At 40.7% G+C, this 25,808-nt stretch overlaps 1 protein-coding gene across 2 annotated transcripts in view; it reads right to left on the bottom strand.

Annotated features, from left to right (window-relative positions):
- Positions 1–7,781: 7,781 nt before the first annotated feature.
- The window catches only part of LOC148038067 (sterol 3-beta-glucosyltransferase UGT80A2-like), a 110,637-nt gene continuing 92,610 nt past the window's right edge, over positions 7,782–25,808 (bottom strand). The window contains exons 12-15 of one of the 2 annotated variants that reach the window (XM_087668531.1): positions 20,076–20,123; positions 16,614–16,763; positions 16,130–16,243; positions 7,782–8,231 (exon numbers count right to left, since the gene is read on the bottom strand). In XM_087668531.1, coding sequence (XP_087524657.1) covers positions 8,040–8,231; positions 16,130–16,243; positions 16,614–16,763; positions 20,076–20,123 — 504 coding nt within the window. In that variant the 3' untranslated portion in view covers positions 7,782–8,039. The remainder of the gene's footprint in view (positions 8,232–16,129; positions 16,244–16,613; positions 16,764–20,075; positions 20,124–25,808) is intronic. The other variant, XM_087668539.1, reaches the window with a different exon arrangement.

Genomic DNA, 25,808 nt, shown 5'->3' with positions numbered 1-25,808 from the left:
CAGTAAACAGCAAGCAGTTTTGAACTGTCTACAGTCTTCCAGCCTGCACTATGGCGAGTTCATCCACTGATCATGCTATTTTCAATATCACTAAGCTTGATGGTACGAATTACTCTTATTGGAAGAGCCAGATTTGGCAGGTGTTGGTGCAAAAATCGTAGATCAAACCTTTGAGGTTAAGTGGGCATCCGCCTACAACTATGCCAGATGAGGAATGGCTTGAGCTTGATGAGTTATACAAGTCCACCATTGTATTGTCTCTCATAGAACAGGTTCACTACAATGTATTTGAGGAAGAACAGAGTGCATGGTAGTTGTGGGATAAAATCAAAAATCTCTATGACAAAAAAAGTCCAGCAAGTCAAATGTATTGGTTGAAGCAGCTTATGGATCTGCGTATGAAGGAGAATGTGACTATATATCTGCTCACTTGAGCCAGTTCCATGCTATACTCAAGAACTTGACTTCGGAGGACATCACTTTTGCAGAAGATGTCACTCCTCTTTTCTTGCTTGGTACTCTTAATGAGTCATGGGATGTATTCCGCACTGCATTTTATGCCTCTACTGCTACCTTGAAATTATCTGATGTTGAGAGTGCTTTTCTGCAAGAAGAGGTTAACCGTAAGAATTTGAATGCCTCTCGTGTGTCGCATGCCATGACAGTTAGAGGTAGGAATGATGGATATGGAAAGCATGGCAGTGGTAGTGGCCATGGACGAGATTCTCAGAAATCTCGGTCCAAGTCTCGTGGGAAGTCACATAACAAATCTCGTGGCAGGAATGTAGATTTTACTTGTTACCATTGTGGGAAAAAGGGCCATATTAGGCCACAATGCCATGAATTGCGCAATGAAAGGCGCGAAGATAAGGGGAAAGACAAAGTGCATGATAAGTCTTCTGATCGCAGCATAGTGCCTGCAAAGTCCAGTGTTAAAATTGAAGAGATAAATGTTATGCAACCTGAGGATGTTGATGATGATGATTATATCCTTGCAACTTCTTCTAGTGCTTCGCAGATGACAAAGATACACTCTATGTATGCACAATGTTGGCTCTTGGACTCAGGTGCATCCTTTCATGTGACACCTTGCTGAGAGTGGCTTCATTCATATCGTACTGTTTCGTGTACTGTGCGCTTGGGTGATGACAGCTCTCTTGATATTGTGGGCATTGGTGATGTTAGGCTGCAATTTCCTTTTGGCAGCAGTTTTGTTATGCAGGATGTACGTCATGTACTTGCTTTGACATGCAGTCTCATGTCAGCTGGACAGCTTGATGACACAGGTTATCATATATCTTTTGGAGACTCTGCATGGAAGATCACTCGTGGCAGACTTGTGATTGCGAGAGGTGCCAAGGCTGGCAGTCTCTATCCCTTGATTGTATCAACTTCTTCCCTTGATCATGTTTTGTCTGTGGGTTCTATCCCATATGTATCTCTTTGGCATGCCCGTTTGGGCCATATATCTTTGAAGGGAATGAAAATGCTTTCTGATTTGCAGTACTTACCGCCCCTTGATTATGCATGTTTTGATTCATGTGAGCATTGTCTTTATAGCAGGCAAACTAGGTCTACGCATAAGAAGTCAGATAGGCTACGCATAAGTGAGCCCTTGGCATTGGTACATTCGGATGTCTGTGGGCCCATACCTTGTCAATCTATGGGTGGTGCAAAGTATTTTGTTACGTTCATAGATGATTTTTCACGGAAAGTTTGGGCTTATCCCATTAAGCTGAAATCCGATGTCTTGGCTGTGTTTCAGAGATGGCTTGCATTGGTTGAGAACCAGTCTGGGTATAGGCTAAAATTCCTAAGGACAGATAATGGGGGTGAGTATGTCTCACGTGCTTTTGAGCAGTTATGTGATGAGAGGGGTATTAAGTGTTAGTTGACCGCCCCCTACACCCCCCCCCCCCTCCAGAATGGTTTGGCTGAGAGGATGAATAGAACCATCTAGGAGCGTGTACGCAGTATGCTTAGCCATGCAGGCCTACCACAGAGCTTTTGGACTGAGGCAGTTAGTATAGCTGTGCATATCATAAACAGATCACCTTCTAGTGGTTTGGATTTCCTGGTTGCAGAGGAGGTATGGACTTGAAAACCCCCCTCTTATGCGCATCTCCGTGCCTTTGGATGTGAGGCATTTTGCCATGTGCCCAAGGACAAGAGAAGTAAGCTGGATCCCAAGAGTGTCAAATGCATTTTCCTTGGTTATGGGGATGCAAGCGAGATGGGTTACCGTCTCTGGGATCCGCATGTGCAAAAAGTCATCCGCAGTCATGATGTAGTCTTCCATGAAGACAAGATGCATAGGCAGCCTGAGAGAGTTGTTGAGATCTGCAGGGTCATATTTCAGGAGGAGCCGAGAGCTCCCGCACAGCCAGTTGGATAGCCTACAGCTGCAGCAGATGCTCATGGTCAAGGTGTTGGATAGGCAGCTGGGCAGGTAGCAGAGCCTGCCGTGAGACGGTCTACTAGAGTCAAACGTCCACCTGATAGATTTCAGCCCTCGATGCATTATGTCTTGGTTACAGATGCAGGAGAGCCTTTCACCTATGATGAGGCTATGCGTAGGGGTGACAGTCACTCCTGGGAGAGGGCTATGCAGTCTGAGATAGACTCCCTGCATAAGAATGACACTTGGGATTTGGTTTTCTTGCCTATGGGCAAGAAGGCTTTGCCATGCAAGTGGGTGTACAAGCTAAAAAGTACCCCTGGACACCCCAAGCCGGCATACAAGGCTAGATTGGTAGCAAAGGGTTTTAAGCAAGAGCGTGGTGTGGACTTTGATGAGGTCTTTTCTCCTGTGGTTAAGATGACCACCCTGCGCTTAGTCTTGGTTTTGATTGCTCAGCTTGACTTGGATTTATACCAGATGGATGTCAAGACGGCTTTCTTACATGGGGACTTGCATGATGAGATTTATATGGAGCAGCTAAGGCCTTTGCAGAACCTGGCAGGCAGCACCTAGTGTGCAAATTGAAGAAAAGTCTTTATGGCTTGAACCAGGCACCTAGGGAGTGGTATCATAAGTTTGATGCCTTTATGCAGTCACAGGGCTACAGCCGGAGTGCTATGGATCCGTGTCTTTACACGAAGAAAGCCCATGATGGTTCTTTATTGATTTTGGTACTCTATGTGGATGATATGCTGATAGTAGGGAAAACTCATGATGAGCTAGATGCTCTTAAGGCTCAGCTCAAGAAGAGCTTTGAGATGAAAGATCTGGGACATGCCGCTCACATACTTGGTATGCGCATTAGACGCGACAGGCATTAGGGACTCCTCTACTTGTCACAGAGGGAGTATATTCATAAAGTCCTTGAGCACTTTCGCATGCAGGACGTAAAGCCTATTGACTGTCCATTGCCTTCTTATGTGAAGGTATCATAAGCTGATTGTTCGCAGACAAAAGAGCAGAAGGCCGAGATGGCCAAGATTCCCTAGGCATCCGCAGTGGGCAGTCTTATGTATGCCATGATAGCCACTCGTCCAGATATTTCCTTTGCAGTTGGTGTTGTGGCACGCTATATGGCTACACCTGGCAATAAGCATTGGGATGCCGTGAAGGGTATCATGAGGTACCTGAAGGGCACTGCAGATATGTGCATATGATCATTTTTACTCCATTGTCAAAATACCAAACATTAGATTTAAAAATGATCAAAATACCAAATATTATATACTCCACTTATTATATTCAAGAAGACTATGCATTCTCTTTTTGCAAATACGTCTATGATCATTTTTAAATCTAATGTTTGGTATTTTGACAATGGTGTTAAAAACCATGTTATTCCTCATAAGGAGTTATGTTGCTCCTTAGCATGCTTGTGTTAGGCTTGGTTTAGTTTCCAACACCAACTCACATATTTTTCAAGATATTGGCAAAGTGTATAAGACTCATAGTAGCACATGACATTAAATTTACTCTCATTAGTATTGTATGTACTAGACATAGTATATTCTCAATTTTTACAATTATCAAGCCATTGTGGATGAAAAATGTGTGATTCATCATTACAAGTGATAGTGATATTAGTACTACTTCTAAGACCTTATGCCATTGAATTTATAGGATGGTACCTATGAGAGGGTTGTGCATGGTGTAAATTGTTATATTACCATTTCTAAACATAATACTAAGTTTAGAATGCATATTTTGGACACTTGAATTATCAATCCTTATTGCATTTTGTAAGGTAATATGGTGCCAAATTTACCACATTAAGTGGGCCCTTGCCATAATATACTTTATATTGATGGCATGCATCAAACATCAATGTACAAAGTCTTATCTTATAATATACATCAAAATGCAATGTCTGGGAAGGAAAATAGGACTCTTATGGAGACAGGCAGGCATGACACATGGTGAAAGACAAACTTTGCCTAATAGTTATTTGTTGAAAGTTATAATGTGTGGTGAATACACATCGAATAGATACCTAACATGTCTTTGAAAACAATGGCACCTTACGAGCTTTGGCATATAGGAAACCTTACATTGTACATTTTTTGTGTTTTTAGAAGATGTGTTTGCTTTGACTTAAAGATCAACTCACAAAGCTCAATGACACGGCCATAAGATGCATTTTGTGGAGTATCTAAAATGGAGTATAATGGAAGTAAATGTTATAAATTTTACAATCCTTTCTTACTACAAATAAACTAATCATTATTAAGAATGTTGTATGCAATAGAATCATCTCTCTCATGAAGAAGGAAAATTTATCCACTCCTTATATCTTGGGCAAACTTCGTTCTCAATTTATTCCTTGATGGAGTGCATTTTTCAATGCTCAGCTAAATGTTTTGTCATCTATACAAATATATTCATGTGTATTGCATGCAAATCAATTGGTTGACAAAATGGCTACCAATGAGATAGTACTTGAGTCAAAATAAGTGCCCAAAATGGGCCTTACAAAACTTTAAGCATAACTCATTGATCACTATACCTAGGAGGAAGTTTTGTAACTTCTCTTCTTCATTTGTTGATGACTATAATCTTATTACTTTCATTTTTGATGGAGAGGAACTAATATCATTTGAAGAAGAAAAAATTCAATGTTGATTAGATGCATGCCATGTAGGATGGGTATGATTCTATATTGACGAATGGTAGATGGGATTAGGTTAATTCGAAGCCCAAAAGACCATTCGTATAAGGTAAATGTATAAATTGGATGAAAACAACTGGTAATATCAATGGCTTCAAGGCTTGGCTTTTTGCAAGGATTGTGCTTATCATAAGGGGATTGGCTACATTGAAATCTTTGTAACAACTTCATATACAAATGTCATTCCATGTCTTGTTGCATTTGCTATACACTATGGCTCTTGCATATGTACAAATGTCATTCAATGTTTGTCCATATTGGCTACACACTATGGCTACAATGTATATCAATTGGAAATTAATACTATTTTCCTCAATAGCAACTTTCATAAGGAAGCCTCCAAGTATTGAACTTAAGGAATATTAGACAAACATATGTAAATGGAAGAAGGTTCTATGTTCTTAAAAATGACCCTCAAGCTTAGTATTAGAAGGTCAATGCTTAGTGGCATGTGGTTTGTTCAACAATAAGAACATACTCTATGTCAAGAAACATAAAGGCTCTCTATCGTTCATCAATCTATAGCCTTTCTTGCTCATAGGGCCTAAGGAGGCTAAAGTTTCAACCTTTAAATGATAATTTGTACTTCTTTGAAATGTTAAGACTTGGGATTAAAGCAATAAGTTCGCACAACAAAAGGATATGTTGCTATGCAACTAATGGGATACTTTCTAAACTTGCAAAATAGATTTGATTTTGATGTACATGGGGTAGTGGTTCTACATATTAGTCTTCCAGACCCAAGTAAACCAAATGAAAAAACTCTATTTCATAACTTTGTTGGGTGTCTTTCTTATGGATGTGGAATTTGCATTGCCAAATGTGAGTAGATTTATACATAGCTAAAGTTCAAGCATTAGCAACAAATATTTCACTATTTGTAGGGCACATGATTATGCTTGATTCTATGGATGTGGGGCTGATCCACAACCACATGCTTCTTTTCATTCCAATGGTTGATTGTTATGACAACAATGTTTACTAGTAGGTTTTGCTTTTGCCTAGATCCCTCATGAATGTTTTGGCTAAGAGAAAACATAGCCTAGTTTGGCTACTTCCTATGGAGTTTTAGTATAAGGCAATGTTCATAATTGCAATTCAGTGTTGTTGAGATGGCTTGTCCTCTAGTAGGTTTGGCTTTCCCCTTGGTGCTTTTGCAGGTCTTGGTTGAAAAACAAAAAAGGCAACCTGCTTCAGCTACTTCCACAAGTTGAGTATATGACAATGTCCATAACTACATTTACTAGCTGAGATCATAAACAGTTATGGTGCATTGGTAAAAGCAAAGAGTCGAGCCTCTTATGCACACACAAAGCATATTGAGGAATACTATTGTTTTGTACAGGACGAGCTCTCAACGAGTGTGACCAACTTGGACCAGATAAGAGCTTGGCATATCTACTCATGAAGGCTCTCTCTCATGGAAACTTTTGTGAAGTGTGTGTCCAAGTCCATACCACACACACGTGTCTATAAGTTTTGCTCTATAGCTTTTGTTCTTTGTAGGCAGGTCTATTTTTGGTCAGACCATTTCCTTAAAATTTTTCAGCCAGTCAGATTCGGCATCCAAAAGATATGCCTGTGCACCATGCACCGTACCTTGTCCATACACTTTTTTCAAGCGACTTAGATGAACTATTAGTGCAAACCGTCCAAGAATCTTTTCTCTTGACAATTTATGTGATTGTGTAGTTTGAACAGTTCTACATATAATATCGAGAATCCCAGGTTTCAAAACTTATCCTCCTGTTCTATCCAAGGCTGAACCTCGGTTTTTTGAACATTGGATATAAACAGATGAACAGGAATAGAGAGAAATTCAAGACTTCGGAACAACACAGCAGCTAAATCACAAGTGAGACACTGAGACTCTGTTACAATGTGCAGGTTTTGCATGTACTTATGATCAGCTTTATTCACACAGGCTTTGATCTTAATCTCCGCAACAAGCCCCGTGTATTCGCCCTATTGATGGACAATTGTAGACAGCCATTTCAGTTCTTTCACAACACGATCTTCCTTAAGAGCAAGGACATATGCGGAGGGGTGATACCAGGTCACAATGATCGAGCACCCATGTTTGATATGACTCAGGCAGAGTTACTAGAGTACCCTCAACACTGAGTGTACTCCATGTACTCCACAAAGTTTTGACACGTGCCATGTGCAGGTTTGTTGACTCAGAAATCTTGGTTTTTTCAGGGCTATCTGATGCTTCATTGAGTGGGCTCCCAAAACTGTGCAAACTTACGTGTGGATGCTGGAACAGTTAACTGTAGCCCCCTGTGCAGATCATTGACCTGGATGTCGAGGGGCTCTAAGCTGTCTTTCTGCCAGGCAACACACATAGCCGAGTGATTTGAGTACCTACAATCTGATGCAGAGGAGCGAAGTAAATATTGGCCCGTATAATCATGGCAAACCATGTCTTAATAATATTTGATTTGATACCATGTCCAGATAACTCTGTCAAAACGTGCATTTTGTGAACCTTAGACCATTTATCGAATTTCAATAGAAGTGCATATTCGCTTGAATAAGGAACTCAACTAGTGAAGTTAGAAAGGGTGGGCAACTCAGCAAGTTATGGAGATTTACTCACTTTAGAGAAACTATCACACAGATCTCAGACAGAGAATTGATCTTTCAGATGAATTTGTACGTTGTAAGGCCTTTGTAAGCCCATGGAATTTAGGGGATATTTGGACAAACAATTACATCTCGTGCTCATTGTACCTGTCTTCTAGTAATATTTACAAGCATGCCTGGCATCAATTTTCATGTCTTGTTGAAAGGTTGCAACCCCCATAGTGTTACATGTATGCATGAGAAAACAACTGACCTTGAACCCTGGCAAACAAAATGAATAATTCTTCCAGAGTACAAAAATGGACTATGTGATTATCAGGATTGTCAAGCATCACCCCCTCCAAAACATGGCCACATTTTGTGGTTCACAATACGGTTATAAAAAGACTTGTCAAGCATCTGAGGGATGCTCTCGGGCATGACAGAAGGTAGATGCTTATGAAAAGCTTTTACGGCACCTACTACTCCATTTTCTTCTTTCATAGCTTCAGCTAACTCAATGGCGTTTTGTTTCACCTGTACACAGAAACCAAAGGTGGTAATCTCTCATAATGAGTAATTTATATTATATCAAATGACTACAAGAGTACAAAAAGTCAGGACTCAGATGACTGAAAGAGTACAAAAGTCACTGCGAAGCAGCAGTAGAAATTGCCATATGCCAAAACACATACTCTTATGGATCAGAGATATTTAGGATTTTTTCTTTTTGGAGCCTTAGAGTTGTTATTCTATGGAAAAGTGCCCCCCCCCCAAAACAAATAGCTAGGCGCAATTAGACAGAGGGATGTCACTGACTTTTTCACTACCACACAGTTAAGCTACCAGCTGATAGACAAACAATAAGACCAAGTTATAGAGGAGCTTCACCTTCAAGGGATATTTTCTTGGATAGAGCAATGGCACTCAATCGAGCAAGATGCCAATGCCCACCTCGAAGAAGGCCAAGCACCCTTGTCATAGATAGATTGGAGCTCTCATTGAGCACCATAGGAGATAGATGTTGAGGCACCTCAACCACAACATAGTCACAAGTGACACAAATAGGACGGGGACGAGGAACCGAGGATAGGGAGGAATATCCGTCACTTGTGACTATATAGTCACATGGAAATGGGACCGGGGATGGAAAGAAGCTACCGTCCCTCCAATCTTGAAGTCCAAAAATGGCCGTTACTTGTGGCTATGAACCATAGAGAGCTACATCTCCACTTCAAGGAGATTCTTCACTGAGGAAAAGAACATTTCTTTCTTAGTCATATCACTTACATCTACACCACAAATATATTCTTATAGAGTATATCACCTAGCATCTAGTCGCATAGGCATATCTTTTGTGTTTTAAGATGAGAGATCCATTTCTTTGTATGTTTTGGTGTAGTCTCAAAGGCCACATTGGCCTTTTAGAGATGTTAATATACTCTTTCTTTCTTTCTGTATGCGCACATACGTGTGCATGTGTGTGTACATGTGTGTAATATTCAATATATTGCAAACAAGTGAAGTATACATTTGGCCATCTGGCCAACATGTCTTATGTGATCGATAGCATTATACCTATCAGAGCTGAGTTGGGAGCATCACCCATGGTGGCTAAGGCCTTGGTCCAAGCAGTGACTTTCATACATAGACTATGGGAGCTCCCCAAAGATAGATACCAACGGCTAGCCCTGGCCTCTTCTAGACAACTAGCAGCAGATGGTTACAAACATTGTTGGTATGCTAAGATGAGTACATGGATGAGTCTACATGGGCTGCAGATTGACAGACTACCCCCCTTTGACTATAGCCTGGATTGCCCTACACTTGACCTAAGCCGATCAAAGCTAAACCATGTGATCAGAGCAGACATACTGAAGTTAGATACAAAGAAGACCTGGATCCGACCCCCCTCCCCCCATGGCATGAGGATGGCACACTACCAAACCCACTTCCTTTAGGTATCTGAGGATGGTTTCATCACCCGACCCAATTACATGGACACACAGCTGCCTCATGGACTACGCACAGTTATTGGTCAGATCCGCACCTCATCCCACCACCTGAGGATCGAGACAGGCAGATGGGAGGGTATACAGACAGAAGAACGCATATGCCCACTATGCAACAGAGAGCCAGAGATAAAGGAACACTACATCTGCCAATGCATTGTATATTATGATATACGAGGTAGATACCACTGTCTGTTTCGAGAGGGTTTTGGACCCCTGAGACGGATCATGCAGATTGAGGATCAGAGATGCTTGGGATTCTTCCTCTTGGAGCTCCAAAGGCGCAGAGCAACAATTCTACGGAGTAGGAGGCCCCCACAGCTCAGCTCACATAGACAGAGAGCAGTCACTGACTTTTTCACTGATACACGACAGAGTATGGCAGATACCACTACTACTGCCACACAGCCTACAAGAGTACATCATCATTGGACCTCATCTTCTGTAGGTGTCCCTTTGGATAGAGCAGTGGCACTAAGCCGGTCTAGGCGCCCACGTCCACCCGGACGAAGGTCTAGACATCCACACCACAGACAAATTAAAGCCATCATTGAGCGCCACAGGAGACAGATGCCGAGACGCCTCAGCCATGCAGAGATACACCTCCTTAGAGGACAGACATATCATTGATGGAGACTTTTCCTTTTTCTACTCTCACTTTTAGATCATTGACATAATTTCCCTTTTATAGGACACTATCTCATTTTTTCAGTCTTATAGGCATGTTTTTCATCTTTTCTCGTTCCAGATGAGAAACACACCATCATTGTATGTATTGCTTTGGTCTCATAGGCCACATTGGCCTTTTAGAGATGTTATTATACTCTCTCTCTCTCTCTCTCTCTCTCTCTCTCTCTCTCTCTCTCTCGCATGTGTGCAACGCACAATCCTATGCCACGAGACCAAATCCTATCGACAAAGAAGCCTTCCATGCTGCATAGTATCAAGCTGCCAGTGAGTAAGGCCTTTCAAGCAAGCAATATGACTTTGAGCACATGAATGGGAGTCAAAATAAAAGTATTCTAGAAGACCTAGTTATGGGGACAACCCCGGAAGCAAGGAAAATGGAACACTATCTTCATGTGCGGCTGCCCACAATCTCAATATTTTGGCTTTGCCAAATATCCAACTACAAGGGCACAATAGGTCCAACCACCCATCGCCAAATCTCTCATAAAAGAGACCAAATCTTCAATGTCACCGAATGAGAGACAAACTTGTGGTGAGAAGCCTCCACACTTACACAGAAGAAGCAAGAGCCATTAGAGATATTTCAACGCGAGAGGACTGAAGCAAGGGGCAAGCCAAAAAAAATTATAAATTTAGAGAATTTGAAAGAAAAGCTTACCTTGGATGTAGTGATGGTGTTGCCAATATCTCCAAAAAGATTTTATAATCTAGTGTGACGCATGTGAGAGCAATATTGGTATAGTTTTTATGTGAAAAGGAAAGTTGTAACAAATGACTACAATTTTACAAGGTGTTGGTTCATGTGAAAGAGTCACTTTGTTGTAACTTGTGCTCTTTCCACTTGGAAACGTTACCTACTTGAAGCTCATTTTGCTATGCATATGAATCATCAACTGTGCAATATTTTCTTACTTAGACTAAGTTGTCTAAGAAGCATTTGCAATGGGTAGACTTCTTATCCATGTTTCACTTTCAAATAGTAGTGTGCAAGGCAAAAAGATTGTTGCACCTAATGCATTGCCTAGAAAACCAAAGGCATCAACAATATTGCATATCATCATAAGCTAAATGAAGACACAATATGTAGAGAATGAGGACTTTCCTAGAGCCTAGGATTTGTTATTAGATGGCCACATAATAAGCACTATACTCTCAAAGAGGAAATTCTTATGATGCATGGTCACTTATGTGTTGCAAAGCAACTTGCATTCTTCATGGCTGGAACCTTAGAAAGTCTACATATCATGATATTTAGAGATTTTCAACATGGCCAATCTTACCATGTGATCTATAATTATCTTCTTCCTCACCCAAATGAAATGAGCCTGCTTGTTAAACCTGCAAAATAATAGCCATATGCCATCATTTCCTATAGGTGTCCTAGAAAGATCACAGATTGTCTATCATGAAGAGGCAAGGGTCACAACAAACCCAATGTGTTTTTTTTTTTTTTTTTTTTTTTTTTGGGGATACAAAGAGATTTACATCATGTCTCAAAGCTAGCTAATAATAGGGAGTTTCAACTGATCTCAAGGAAGCATCAATGCCACAATGTCTTACATATGAAGGTGCTTGCATTTCTATTCATAACCTTGGCCCTTAATTGTGCATGTAAACACCCCCAATTGTATTGCAAATGTGTTTGTGATGTTGTCTTAATAGACTTGCACCTGATTGTATCTAGAGAAATCATTCAGAAAGTTCTAAGTCTCCTTGCCTGCAACATGCTCTCACATGTGCTTAATGCAAGGCAATGGAGAGTTACCCATCTTCATAGTGCTGCATTGATCTTCTTGTAGTTGAAACACAATTTGATTTTACCCTTCCTTCTTTAGTACCACGACAATGGTTGCCATTCCATGTGCTTAATCTCATAGGTGAATCCTACTTTACTACTTTGTCCAATTCATCCCTCATGGCTTGCACATATACCTAGGAGTCATAGGGTATGGCCTTTGTTTCACAGGTTTGGCTTCTGGTACCAAACTTGCAAAAGACTTGTCAATGAAGCCTCAAATAGACGTTCAACCTCAATCTTAGGGGTTCCTAAAATTTCGGTGGTCCTAATTAGAAAGAGGCTCATAGGAATCTTGGATCCTAAAAAGCTTCAGATCCTTCATATCAGTCCGAATTTCAGTCAGTAGTCCACTCCTATTGACATGTGAGAGAAAGCGGAGCTTCAGATCCTTCACATCAGCATTGAGCAATTTATTTGGCATGTCTTGCATCTGATGCCTTTTTTCTTTATGGAGATGCAACAAAACAGGCTTGACTTCATCCTTTGAAATGCCTGCATCCAAGGTGGCTTCCCACTCTTGTATCACCTGATATCACAGGCCCAATCTCATTTGTATCTCAGGGGCATAATGACAGAACCTAGAACAATCTTCATCCCACCCAAAGGGAATGGCAAATAATCTATGCACATACTCTGAGCCTTGCAAGCATCTAGGCATAGGTCTCTTTTTTTGTTCGTAATAGGCATAGTTCTCTCTGCTCATGTAATTGACATTTCAAGTAGCCTCTAGCCTAAAGATCACCAACATACTCAGAGGTCTTTCATCTTCCAACATACTTGCTGGTCTTTCATCTTCCAAGATACTGGCCAGTCTTTCATCTCCCCAACATACTTGACTTCAACCTTTGAAATGCCTGCATGCAAGGTGGCTCCACATTCCTGTGTCCAATCTAATTTGTCAACATACTCATGGGTCTTTCATCTTCCGAAGATATCGGCTGGCCTTTCATCTTCCAACATACTTGCCTTCATCCTTTGAAAGGCATGCATCCAAGATGGCTTCCCACTCCTGTGTCAATCGATCTCACAAAACCAATCTAATGTGTATCTCTGCGGCATAATGACAGAATCTAGAACAATCTTTATTCCACTCAAAAGAAATGACAAATAATCTATACATACACTTTCTAAAACTAAACCCACAGAAGCCACACGGAGACATTTCAAATCAGCATACAATTAACAGTGCTCCATTGCCAAGTTATTGCTGAATTGCGAGCATGCACCCCCACCAACCATAGTATCTCATTCTCAAACCCTAAGAAACAATACACACTCTTGCTCCATTGCTGATTTGGGAGCATAGACACCCACCACCCATAGTATCTCATCCCCAAAACCCTTGAAAAATATAAGAACATTGCACTTAAAAACAAAAAAAAAGATGTAATCCTTTTGAACCTTAGTCATTCATGCCAAAATTTATGTTTTTTACACACAACCGCACAAATAACATCCCAATCGCCTTCAAAGGCAATACACTACATCTGTATTGTTGAAATTAGGAGAAAACATCACTAGCATTGCCTGTGCGATCTTCATATCTCAAAATCTACTTGCATTGGAGTTCCCAAGGCCTTTTTTAAAGTCTATGGCTGGTGTGCATAATTCAAATTTCTTCTCTCCTACTTATGCCAGTATTGGACCTTCCTTTTTCACAGCCATCATCATTTACTAATGGCTTAATGTGGGTGTACATACAAGTCCCTAATCACACATACAAATAATTAATGTTACACATGCTCATAATAACACCTCTTTAATTCGTAAAGCTCCCTTGAACCCCATGCACCATGGTCCTTCTCTCTTAAGTGTTTCTCCATAGTTGTTTATCGATAGCATAACATTTCTTTCCCCTCAAGAAAAGTTTTTGTCCACCATAGCTCACTACGAAGATTTAAAGTAAAGTTGGGACATCATCTTTCAATAGTCCTTACTCTCTCCATGTATAGTTCTCCTGAGGATAACTTTCCACTTGACACTCCTAATACAAATATGTCTAGTTCTTCTAGGGCCAAAACTGCAGAAAGCCCCAATTCTTGATAGTCAAAACCCTATTCTACACAGTTGAAACCATGCAAGTGTCACATCAGGTCACATTTGTGTCTGGATACTTCCTTTTCCAAACTATTCTAGCTCTCCTGTTCAGTGTATCTTTTGTTTATTTCCTAATTCCTAATTTAATATGTGCAAGTTGGTTTATTTTCACAGCCCTTCAGATTATTTCCATAGGTTAGTCTCATATATCAATTGTTCTTTGCGCAGGAAAGCCTTTGGGCACAGCATGGAAGATGTTTTAGGAGAAATAGCTGGGTACACCAAGCATAGCACCAAAGGTGTGGCATAGCTATGCAGAGAATCTGGCCTTCCTCATCTTGTACTTCATAGTTTTATCCAGGGATAATGACAAATGCAATTGGTAGATTGTAGCATCGTAATGCACAAGCTCATTATGACCTTTGAGAAAACTTTACGCATGCATGTGAGATACTTGCTCCTTTTCTGACAAAGATTTTTTATGAGAGGGCTAGTTGCTAGTATTATAGCCTAGTATATCTGGATGGCAAGGTGCACCCTTGCTATAGACCTTCAAGATTTATCCATAACAGAGACTCTTTCGAGAATTTGGATAGAGCTCATTCGCACTCTCTGCAAGAGATGGGAGAGGATCCAAAGTGGCATTGAGAGGATGAGGAGGAGGAAAGAGGCCTTCTTCAACCTGGAACTTGGGCACTTTCTTTCATATGGCCCCTCACTATAGCCCACCAGATTGGGTGGTGTTTCTCCAGGGTTTTATTAATAGAAATTTTCTTTTCTTGAAGGAGAAAACAAGATTTTTAATCAAGCCATGTATGAGATTTTTCTAGCAAGTTGGACGATCCACACCATTATACCACTCTTTGAGAGTGGGGATCCTATGGTAGTGGGAAACTATAAGACCATCATATATGGCTTGATTCTCGAGCATGAGCTCAACCAAGGGGCATTGAGCGCAGGGGAATGTAGGCTTCACGAGAGGGCTTGCTATGCTTCATCATATATTGAAATGAGGGCAAGGCTAATGGAGGAGGATTTCTTGTTGCTTTAAGGATTTCCACAAAGCATTTGACATGCTGCCCTGAGCTAGGCTCATTGAGGGACCACAAAATGGGTGGGCGGGAGTGGGGTGGTGGGTGTTGGGGGGGGGTGGGTGTTGTATGACTCAAGGTTGCTGCAAGTTTGAGCTCTAGGAAGGTTTTTTAATAGGATGGGCAATAGAGCAAGGGTGCCCACTTTCACCTATTCCACATCAATAAGCAGTTGCATTAGGTGGATAGATTCTGAAACAAGGTACAACTCAGTTGGCATATTGACAGGCCATCTTGTTGTACACAGATGATGTGGTACCGATTGCAAACTTTCTTAAGATCTTGCAGAGACACACAAACACATACATCCAATTGCCTTTATGCACATGGAGAGGATTGACAATGAACCTCAACAAGACAAACGTGATTGTGTTCAATGCCACACGAGCTTGGGTGACACAAGCCCAGACATGTGATTACCCTTGAAGGGGATGTGCTTGAATATGCTAGATCCTCTATATACTTGCATGTCACATTCATGGGAGCTACACTTTCATTGGGAGATGCAGTAGCTGCCAAGACGGATGCACTTCCACTGCCACAATATTGTTTGAATCACCCATACTTAGATCTCACTCGTACAGAGAGGAATCAAGCTATCAGGTCAGACATGGTCAAAATTGACATAGATCATATATGGATGTGCTCTCTAGAACCGCTCCACACCAAGACAGCACAATATCAACGCCACTTCTTCTATATGTATACCTCTATCATGGGGTAACCTATTGGGCAAATGTGGACATCGCCACACCACCTCAAGGTTAAAAGATAGAACTGTATATGCACATGTCTGAGGATCCGCACCTTGAGATAAACTGTATACGCACATGTCTGTGGATGCACATGTTTGCCGGTCATTCCACCAGGAGGTTGAGTCTGAGGAGCATCAAGGAGACTGGCGAAGCAGCTACAGTCACACTAGGAGTAGATACACAAGCAGCAAAACATTTCATTATTTCACTTTCCTGAGATAAACAGAGAAGTAGACAGGCTCACCTTTTACTTATTATCTCACAGTTTTCGTTAAGTAACTTTTTCTACCTTCAGAAGCAAAGCCTCTATGTTGATGTACTTTGAAAACAGCATACACCAGAAGGATCATAACACAAGAACATGGAACATTTTATTACTTCACCCTCCTGAAATGATTTCACACTGTACTAGCTAGAAAACTCAAAGGAAGTTGTCACGCTCAGCTTCGCAGCACTTCAGGAATCAGAACCAGAGCCACAATTTCCAACCTGAGCGTACAACAACAGGTTTGCAAAGAGTGGGAAAGGTGTTGTACCTGAGGTTCCAACATAAATTTGATAGCATTGACCAGTTTGTCAAGAGAAAATTCCGCCACCGGAATCGGAGATGGACCCACACCTCTTGCATGAACACGATCACCCCAAAAAGGTTGGTCGCCAAAAAAGGGTACAATGGTAGTTGGGCACTGCAGCATTAGATATTCTATCACATTGTATTCTATAATAGCAAAATCAATCCCCTGCCCACATCCATCCCACAGCCCTCCCCAAAAGAAAAAAGAAAAACCCAAAAAAGGAAGGAAAACAACCCTCCCTCTTGTACTCTCGTGCAGAAATTGATGAATGTGAGTTGTACAATGTCACTGCACAGTGGTCACACGAGGATGTTTCAGAAGGCCCCATCCCGTATGCAGTCCCACTCTCCATTACTACCTTTTTTTATGCTGTCCAATAGCATGTGTATGAAAACCTCTGTTGCACTTTAACCTGAAACAAATGTCTTTCTATGTCCTTAATCACCACATCATCTAATTGAGCAATATGCCCATGACTGCTAGAGACAGAGATGAATAGAAAGAGCAAAACCAAGTTGGTTTCTTAAATTGAACTTGTAAAGCACAAAGAGCAAGTGTCTTGAAACCCAGCTAAAAATAGTTATCCTTTTCTTGTAATGGCTATCCAAGCCCTAAAGAGGATGTCCCCTATCGGTTTGGGGAATAAGCAAGAGATTCGAAATATCTGCCACAAAAAACACAATCCACATGAGCTGCTCTGCAACACCTCAACTTATCTCCTTTAGGAAGGCCACCAACAATAAGTCTCCAAATAAACACCTTCCTTAACAAGGAAACCCGTATATAATGGCTGTAGTAATCTCACAGATTGTAATGAATGATTAAACCATCAAGACTACGTGCTTGCTTTTCCTTGGCCCATGTGTTATCCTCAGCCAGCATATGATAAAGTTTATTGGTTACAAACCCATCTGGCTATGCCTTTGAATTCTCAAAGGACGAAAGGGTCTAGATTTTTTCTCCAGTCTTGACCACAACAGTCAAAAGCTAGCCTAATGTGGTAAACAGAGTAGACCCAAGCAGAGTGCGGAAAGGTTATATTCCCACAAGTGTTTGTGTGCACATCAATATCCTTCTGAAACATCCTTCAATAGCAGAATACTTCTCAGGTCCCAGTGAAGGAGCCTTCTGAAATAAGTGGTTCATCATGAATGAGGTGGGATGCAGGCATGGAGACCCTTCAATAGCAGAATACTTCTCAGGTCCCAGTGAAGGAGCCTTCCAGCACTTCTATTACCTATGAGCCTGTCATAACTTCATGTCTCGCAATAAGACCTGACTTGCTTAGCATGGATGTTTTTTTAAGCCAATAAGAGTACAACTTTGATTGTTTTAAAACTTACTACCAAAAAGCTAAGCCAATGACAGGGGGATAGCCTCTGATTGCAAATCATCTCAACTTTATTTCAAGGATGCCTTTGATACCCTGGCATCTCAACTTTTTGAGGCATTAAACCTTCCGTTTTCCGAATTCTCCCCCAATTTAGGGCAAGGGATGGTGGGCTTTCATCCTTTTGGGGTTAACCACACAGATATACCATGTATTACCATAAAAGATGTGCACACATGCTGCTTGTTCAAATACGTATGGCTGCTTCTAACCTTCATGTCATGGCTGAATGACATGTTCTGCTCACTCTTCCTTGCTACAAGCCTATATTATTGCCTTAATTTCAGCCCTTTTTGGTTTGATCATTGCTGCCCAATCTTCATCCTGCACAACCTAAAAACTATTGTCAGCCTTGCTTCCTTTCTGATTAATTTCAAAGTGATTTCCCCCTATTGTGAGCAAGTGAAGCCTCCTCCATCTTTTGAATATCGAGAGGCTATCACTATACATCAAGACAGGATTTGTGCTGCAATGACAGGCTAAACTCCATAAAAGTGTGTTCCAAAAGTAAAATTGACCAGGAAGGAGGATCAATACTTTTTCCCATACAAAGCAATCTTCCTACTTTGGTCTCAGGGATACCTGAGGAATCAGCCTAACATGATGCTTCCATCTGGGGTCCTCTTAAGAGTAGATGGTTAAGGAAAGCCAGTCAGGCAATAGTGGCATTTAGTATGACCTTAGATCTGGCTTTGGGCTACAACTTCTAGGGAGTAGTCACTATTCATCCTGAGACCTCGTTATCTCATCCCTTGAGACAGGATGTCATTCCATGAGCAACATCTATGAAGCTTTATATAATCGGCAAGATCTGCAGCAAGTTGAGAGTAGTAATAAGACCATTAATAAAGCTCTATGGACCATCTACTAAATGAAAAGGACTACCTTTCTAAGCCTTTACATGCCCCATATCTTGTGTGAACATATTTAAAAGAGGCAGGGAAACATTCCCCCATCTCTTCTAATGCCAATAGAGTGACATCTTGGCATCTAACTCCACCAACCCAATGGACTCCACCTCTTCTAAACCCAAAATCTCCAAGATGCATCCTCTCAAACTAATAAATGGAAGCCGCAGGAGGCACTACACCTTGGGGCTGACCTTTCTTTGTATCGTGTGGGAGGATTTTAACTTTACTGTTCCCTTTTCTTTTCTATTGCTGAATTTCAGTCATTAGGATGAAGTGCTTGCAAGTTATAGTTCCCTTTGCAAGTTCAATATGTAATATGTAACATATATTCATATTTGTTACATGTAGTGTTGCTATACACAGTCCAAATCCTGCCTTGGAGAGCAAAACATTTTAACAAGATGTAGTATGGAAAAACCAATGTCTGGAGTCTCATGCAATGGCAGAGACGTCCAGCTTCTTGCAGCAGGATGCCCAGCTAGGTTCCAGCTTTGGTTGTTTCACTGGATGATTTCTTGCTTGAAGATAACATTTCTGCTTGGCAAGGCCTCAACCATCACCATTTTGCCTCGTCTTCCTTACCATAGTGAACATTAAATATAAGACATTGTGATAGCTCTTTCATGCACCGCTACAGCTGACATTCAAGTTCATATGAAACCCCACGAGGCTCGGTACCAAAACTAAAATAGCAATCAGCAAAGCTTGATCCTGAAGAACTTCCTGTTTGTCTGCCATGTAGGTGCTGTACAGTCCCATCTAGATTGCAAGCACAAACTGCCCCTTGCAATGAATGTTCTTATGTAGCAAGTAACATCTGCAACTGCAGATTATAGCCTACACATCTTTATAGCATTTACATATACATAATTATTCATTAGGAAAAAGCAGTGTATACTTTTAAATCTGCATTTATGCCTCTAAACGCGGAAACTTCTGCTTGGCCTATTGTGCCATGCATTAGGCTTCCCAAGCCTTGTAAAACCTTGCCTGCGATCAACTTTTGCTTCTAACCTGTGAAGTATAAACCTACAAGCTCCAACCTGAATTGCCACTCGATGATTCAACAACAGAAACATGTAGAGCTTTTGAAGAAGAAACATGTTCAAGTAGACTTCTTACTGCTGCTTTTAAACCAGCAGCTGTTGTTCCTGCCCCTCCATGATGAACCTGTTTCAAGAAAAACATGAAAATTGAGCTGGAGTCCTCAAATTGGATATTAAGAAAAACAAGCAGGAAGAATCCAACTCCAGGTTGCAAGCAAAAAATTTACTTTTAGAAAGCAGAAAGTTTCCAACAAACGTAGCAATACAAGTAGCAAACTTTCAAGTGAGATGCAAGCTGACAGAATTTAAGAACACCCGAAAGAGTTAATTGCATCCAACTGCAAATGTCCTTTATGAAGCTGTTGAACTGGTTTTGTCATGACATGTGCAACATGGTTATACCTCTCATATAGGCCAATGTTTGATCAAAACAATTTCCTATCTGCTAGTAGTGGTGGTGTTACAAACTATCACCAGTCAAAGTAAAAACCAAGCAAAAATTTCAAGTGTTTCTGCAAAGAAATATTGGTCTTACAATGTTATATACATCAGGATATTTAAAGACGGCAAATTTGCTTACTAAGCAACAATTTCCTTACAAAAATTCCGATTTCACTTTGTGTGGGGATAGATTGAGAACAAAGCTTTCTCGTGAAAGGTAAAACCTCCTCTTGCAATGTCAATAGAGCATTTCTTGTTTCTTGCATATAAAAGGTAACATATCCATTATGCATCTTCTGACTATATTTGGACGATGCTAAAGACTTAACCCATACTTACAAATCTAATATTTTATATGAAGAATGTATGCTAAGGTGGCATCATTGTCACCATCAAAATTTATCTCCTGATTGGCTTTACACATAGTGTCTAGGCATTCTAGTTTTGACATTGAGGCATTTTCCCACTAGGTGAAGGACTGTAGGCATTCAACCCATTTGCAAGATGTGGTTCAAGATCTTTAATGTTGACTGCTTTTCAAAAATGGAAAAAATCAGTGAAGCTTAGAATCCACAAGACATATAATGCAATGTCTGGCCAAAAAAAAAAAAAAAAACAAAGCCTGTCAAATGCATCCATGCAAGTTTAAGAACTGAAAACTCCATTAAGTTGCATGAGAGCTCAGAGACAGGAGTAATCCAAAAGGCAACCAAAAGAAGAGAGCAATCCAAAGGCAACACTATAATATCTATTGAGAGATCATAAATTTGGTGTACCCATGTTCATGTCAAAACCCCTGAATCTCTCACTGGCACTTTTACACTGGAAGCCAGTAAACCCCCCTATGCCAAAAAAAGAAAAAAAGGGAAGCAAGAAAGGTAGGTAAAGAAACTCCTATTCAAAACCCCTCAGAAAACCTAACATAAAATACAAAGCCCAAAAATTCATGTGAAGGACTGCTAAGCATATCATAAATACAATGGTTGAGGGAACAACCAATCTGATGGGCCGTGATGCCAGACCATTTGAGGCAGTAAAAGAAAGAAGGTACCTCAGCCCCATGTCCATCTAAAAGCATCTCTTCTCCTTCTCATCCTCTCAAAGTCACTTTATAGTCTATCCCATTTCCCAAAGAGAGTATGAATAATTTCTCTCGAGATCCCAGAGAGCGGCTCACATTGAAGACATCTTGAAGGTCAATGGTATGACCACACCCCATAGTCTAGATCAAACAAGCAATGATGCTAGCAATCAACCTCCACTTGTGATGATAGTGAAAGAAACCACAGCATAGCAGAAGATAACTGTGAACACGAATATAAGAGAGAATAGGAGGGAGGGAAAATTCTCCTTTGTCAAACTGATACAGTCAATGTCTGAAATTTCTGACCTAGATAACTCCTAGATGGAGGATGGTGAGTGTAGATGGTATGAGTGCTCAATACCTATGTTATGCATAGTTGTCAAGTACGAAAGGTACGATACGGTACAGTACAATAAAATACGGTACTAAATGGTACCTTAAGATTTTATAAGGTACAGTACCATATTAGTACGCAAAAAGTAATAAAGATAATAACTTGATTATTTTGGACTAAAGATAATAGAATGGATGTTTAAAGTCTAAATAGCAATGCTATGAGAGTATATAAGATGAATATTTAAGGGTAACATGCCAAAACCTCATGCCGCATGCTCAACGTGCACTATTGTTATCTATAAGTTACAAGTACATAGATGAGAGTGCATACATCATACACGAAGGATCATACAAATAGGAGTAGGCTTGAGAGAGAAGATTGAGAAAGAGAAAGGCTAGAGAGAGAGAGAGAGAGAGAGAGGCTTGAGAGAGAAAGAGGGTGTCAGAAGCTTCAAAGAGAGAGAGAGAGAGAGAAATATGTAGGTTTGGGGGAGAGTGGCCAAAAAGGGCCAATTCTTTCATACTAAATCATACAAATACATACGGTACAGTACATAGATGGGAGTGGATATATCATACATGAAGGATTATACAAATAAGAGTAGGCTTGAGAGATAGAAGGTTGAGAGAGAGAGAGAGAGAGAGAGAGAGAGAGAGATGCAGGTTGGGGGGGGGGGGGGGGGGGGGGGGGGGGGGGGGGGGTGGGTTTGGGGGGAGAGAGAGAGAGAGAGAGAGGCTTGAGAGAAAAAGAGGGTGTGAGAGGCTTGAGAAAGGCTTGGGGAAGAGAGAAAGAAGAAAGAAAGTTATAGCCTTGGGGAAGAGGTGGCCAAAAAGTGCCAGTTTTTCCGTACTAAATCGTATGAATACGTACGGTACCATATCGTACACATTGTACCGTCCGAATCAGTCTGTACTATGTACGGAGACAACCCTGATGTTGTGCATAGAGGGTATCATTGACTATATATATATATATATATATATATATATATATATGCCGTCCAACCGACCCACCAGTTTTTGCCCTCATATATGGCATACCACAGTCTATTCCCTATACCATCGGGCCATGGGCTCCCCCCTCCGATCCCTGCCACCAACTGACCCTAGCCCACAACCCCGTTAAGTGGATGCATCTGACAACTCGTCACCTCGTGTATACCACCATCTTCATTAATCTTTTCCACTTGACCCAAGAGTCAAGTCCACATAGGCCATCTCAAACCTATTGTGTCTTCATAGGCCATCTCAAACCTATTGTGTCTTCAAGGTTAGACACCTCCCTATGTCTAAACTAGGAACCCTACCAAGGCCCAATGCCCATTATGGCTTCTCCTGATTTGGGGGCCCCCTTTTTCTTTTCATTTTTTGAGTCAGGTGTGCAACATTGGGCCTTGGAGCATAGCCACGTGACTAAGAATTACATATGAGTAACCTCCAACAGATAGTGCCCTTGATTCCACTAAGTCTATAACTAATCTAGAGTTTGAATCCTATTAAAATGCTCACCAAAGTTGGGAAAGGAGTGGCTCCTGTGAAAATCCTCATAACCACATGTTAGGCCTCTATGTGCCATCATGAAAGACCATCATAAGGGCTCTCCTACACACCTTTTGGGTCTGAGATAATCCCATAAACAGTGCCTCTAGTCTCCTCTACCTCTCCACATCTTACGCATGCTATGCCAAATGAGATCCTTGCGATAACTGGGCCAATCTGCCAAACTCTAAAGGGCAATCAGCCACAAAAAAAGAGATTTCCTCATGGGTTTGAAGCTATCATCTAATATTCTCCAAAAATCTATCAAGAAAGTAGGCCGTCCTTCCATACCAACGCTGAGTGTCTAGTGACTCTGCTCTAATCTTTGATCATTTGAATTCTTGTTCCTAGGTCTCACTATGAAAGAAAGCTACATTGTTGTGTTTATCAAGTAAATGGGTTTCTCAAAACCCACTCTCCCCGGTCCTACTATAACCTTTGTGGGGACCTCCTCTGGTATGCCCAATGTCTCCATCTCTCCATCAAGTACATACCTACATCTCACTCTATGTATCATCATCTATCAAAATGTATCACCATATTGATCCTCTATCAAGAGTAATTTGCAAACTCTAGTTGATATAAGTCCTCTCTGAAGAGCCGGCAGTCATTCTCCACCATCAAGCTGAAGATCATGTCTCTACTAGTCGCAATCACCCCCAAGGATGTCCCCTCTAGAGAAGAGAGAGATCCATATCTAAGAAGGATTTGTAAAAATATGTGTAAACCCTCTTGAGAAGTACAACAATTCACTACACATAACACATCCAAAATATCAGGACATCTTCTTCTGGATGCAAAAAACATATGATCCTTTTCAATTCTTCCCCTTAATAATAAGCTTGTTTTCTTTAATGCCCATTATGGATTTGAAAAACTCTTAACTATCCTTTGCCAAGTGGTTTGGTGAGAATATCCGCAACCCAATCATTTCTTGAGAAATACACAAGCTCAACTTCCTTTGCCTAGACTTTCTCTCACACAAAATGATAGCGTATCTCAATACGTTTGCTATGACAACTTTCATGTCAAACAGCACACATAAAATCTATAAGTTTGGTTGTGTTAGAAGCTGGATCCTTCGGGCCAAAGAGCACACATGTCGTCTATAAAGACCAACTACTTTTGATTAAGTTAAAGAGAAGTAGACATAGGTTTTGTATCAGCCATTGAGAACTTTTCTGGCATTTCTTTAATATACTTTCTTTGTATTAGAAACATACTAGTACCATTTCTCCAAACCTAAGGATACAACAAATAAGGCAATGAATCTAGACAATTCGTGTCAAATTCCTTTGACAAGGCTGCTTTAGTTTATCAAGTATATTGTCCATTACTTCCTACAATTACCAAATCATCCACATAGACAAGAACAAATATGATATTATCTCCCCTACGTAAAATATAAATATCTAGATTAGAAACACTTCAAGAAAAGCCTTTTTTGTGAAGATAAGCATCAATTCTTGAGTGCCAAGCTCTAGAGCTTCTTAGAATCTCTACAAAACCTTTGTCGCCTTGCATACCAAAGACTCCTTGCCTTTCGAAACATATCCTTCTAGGTGAGTCACATATACTTCATCATCAACATAAACACTAAAAAAAAAGTACTTTTTGCATCAATATGAAAAATAACCCATTCATAATAGTGTACGATTGCTACAACAGCTTGAGTAGTATTCATTTTGACAACAAGAGCAAACATGTCCTCAAAGTCAATACCTGTATTTTTTTGCAACCAGCCTAGACAAGAGACAAGGCTACAACAACAAGAGCAAACATATCCTCGAAGTCAATACCTTCATGTGGATGTATTTTTTTGCAACCAGCCTAGCCTTGTCTTTTCAAGACTTCCATGTGCTTTGAACTTCAGCTTGTATATCCACTTAGTGCATATTGCATGCTTGCCGTTTGGTAGTAGAGGTACTAGCTCCCACATTTTAGTTTTCTTTGTGGACTTTAGACACTTTCCTCCATGGCCAACTACCATTTAGCATTTCCAACTGCTTCTCCAAAAGACTCAGGCTCTAAATTAGATACAACTTGAGCCGTTGAAGGAAAATTGATATGCCTCTTTGACTTCCTTTCACACAACACTCTTTGTACATATTGCCATCATTTTCAGCTTGTTGCTCGGCTTTGTTTTCTTCAATAGTCTTGAAATATCATGTTGGAAACCTTCCCTCCTTTGAAGGTGACACTAATTGAATATCTGCTCCTATAAATTCAAGATTGATTTCCACTAATCTAGGTTCAAACACAGAAGCTTAGTCCTCTTCATGTTTCACGAAAGGAGTAGCCATGTCATGCTGAATACTTTCACAATCCTTTTTGTTCATCATCAAACCCTATGAGCACTTTATCTACTTTGAGCATCTTACTAAAAATCTACAGCCTTTTGTTCATCAA

Source organism: Lygodium microphyllum, chromosome 3, assembly GCF_053477565.2.
Source record: "Lygodium microphyllum isolate KBCC chromosome 3, Lygodium_microphyllum_v1.1.10, whole genome shotgun sequence".
NCBI classification, from domain to species: Eukaryota; Viridiplantae; Streptophyta; class Polypodiopsida; order Schizaeales; family Lygodiaceae; genus Lygodium; species Lygodium microphyllum.
The sequence above is the reverse complement of the archived record's forward strand: the minus strand, read 5'-3'. Positions and strand labels throughout refer to the sequence as shown.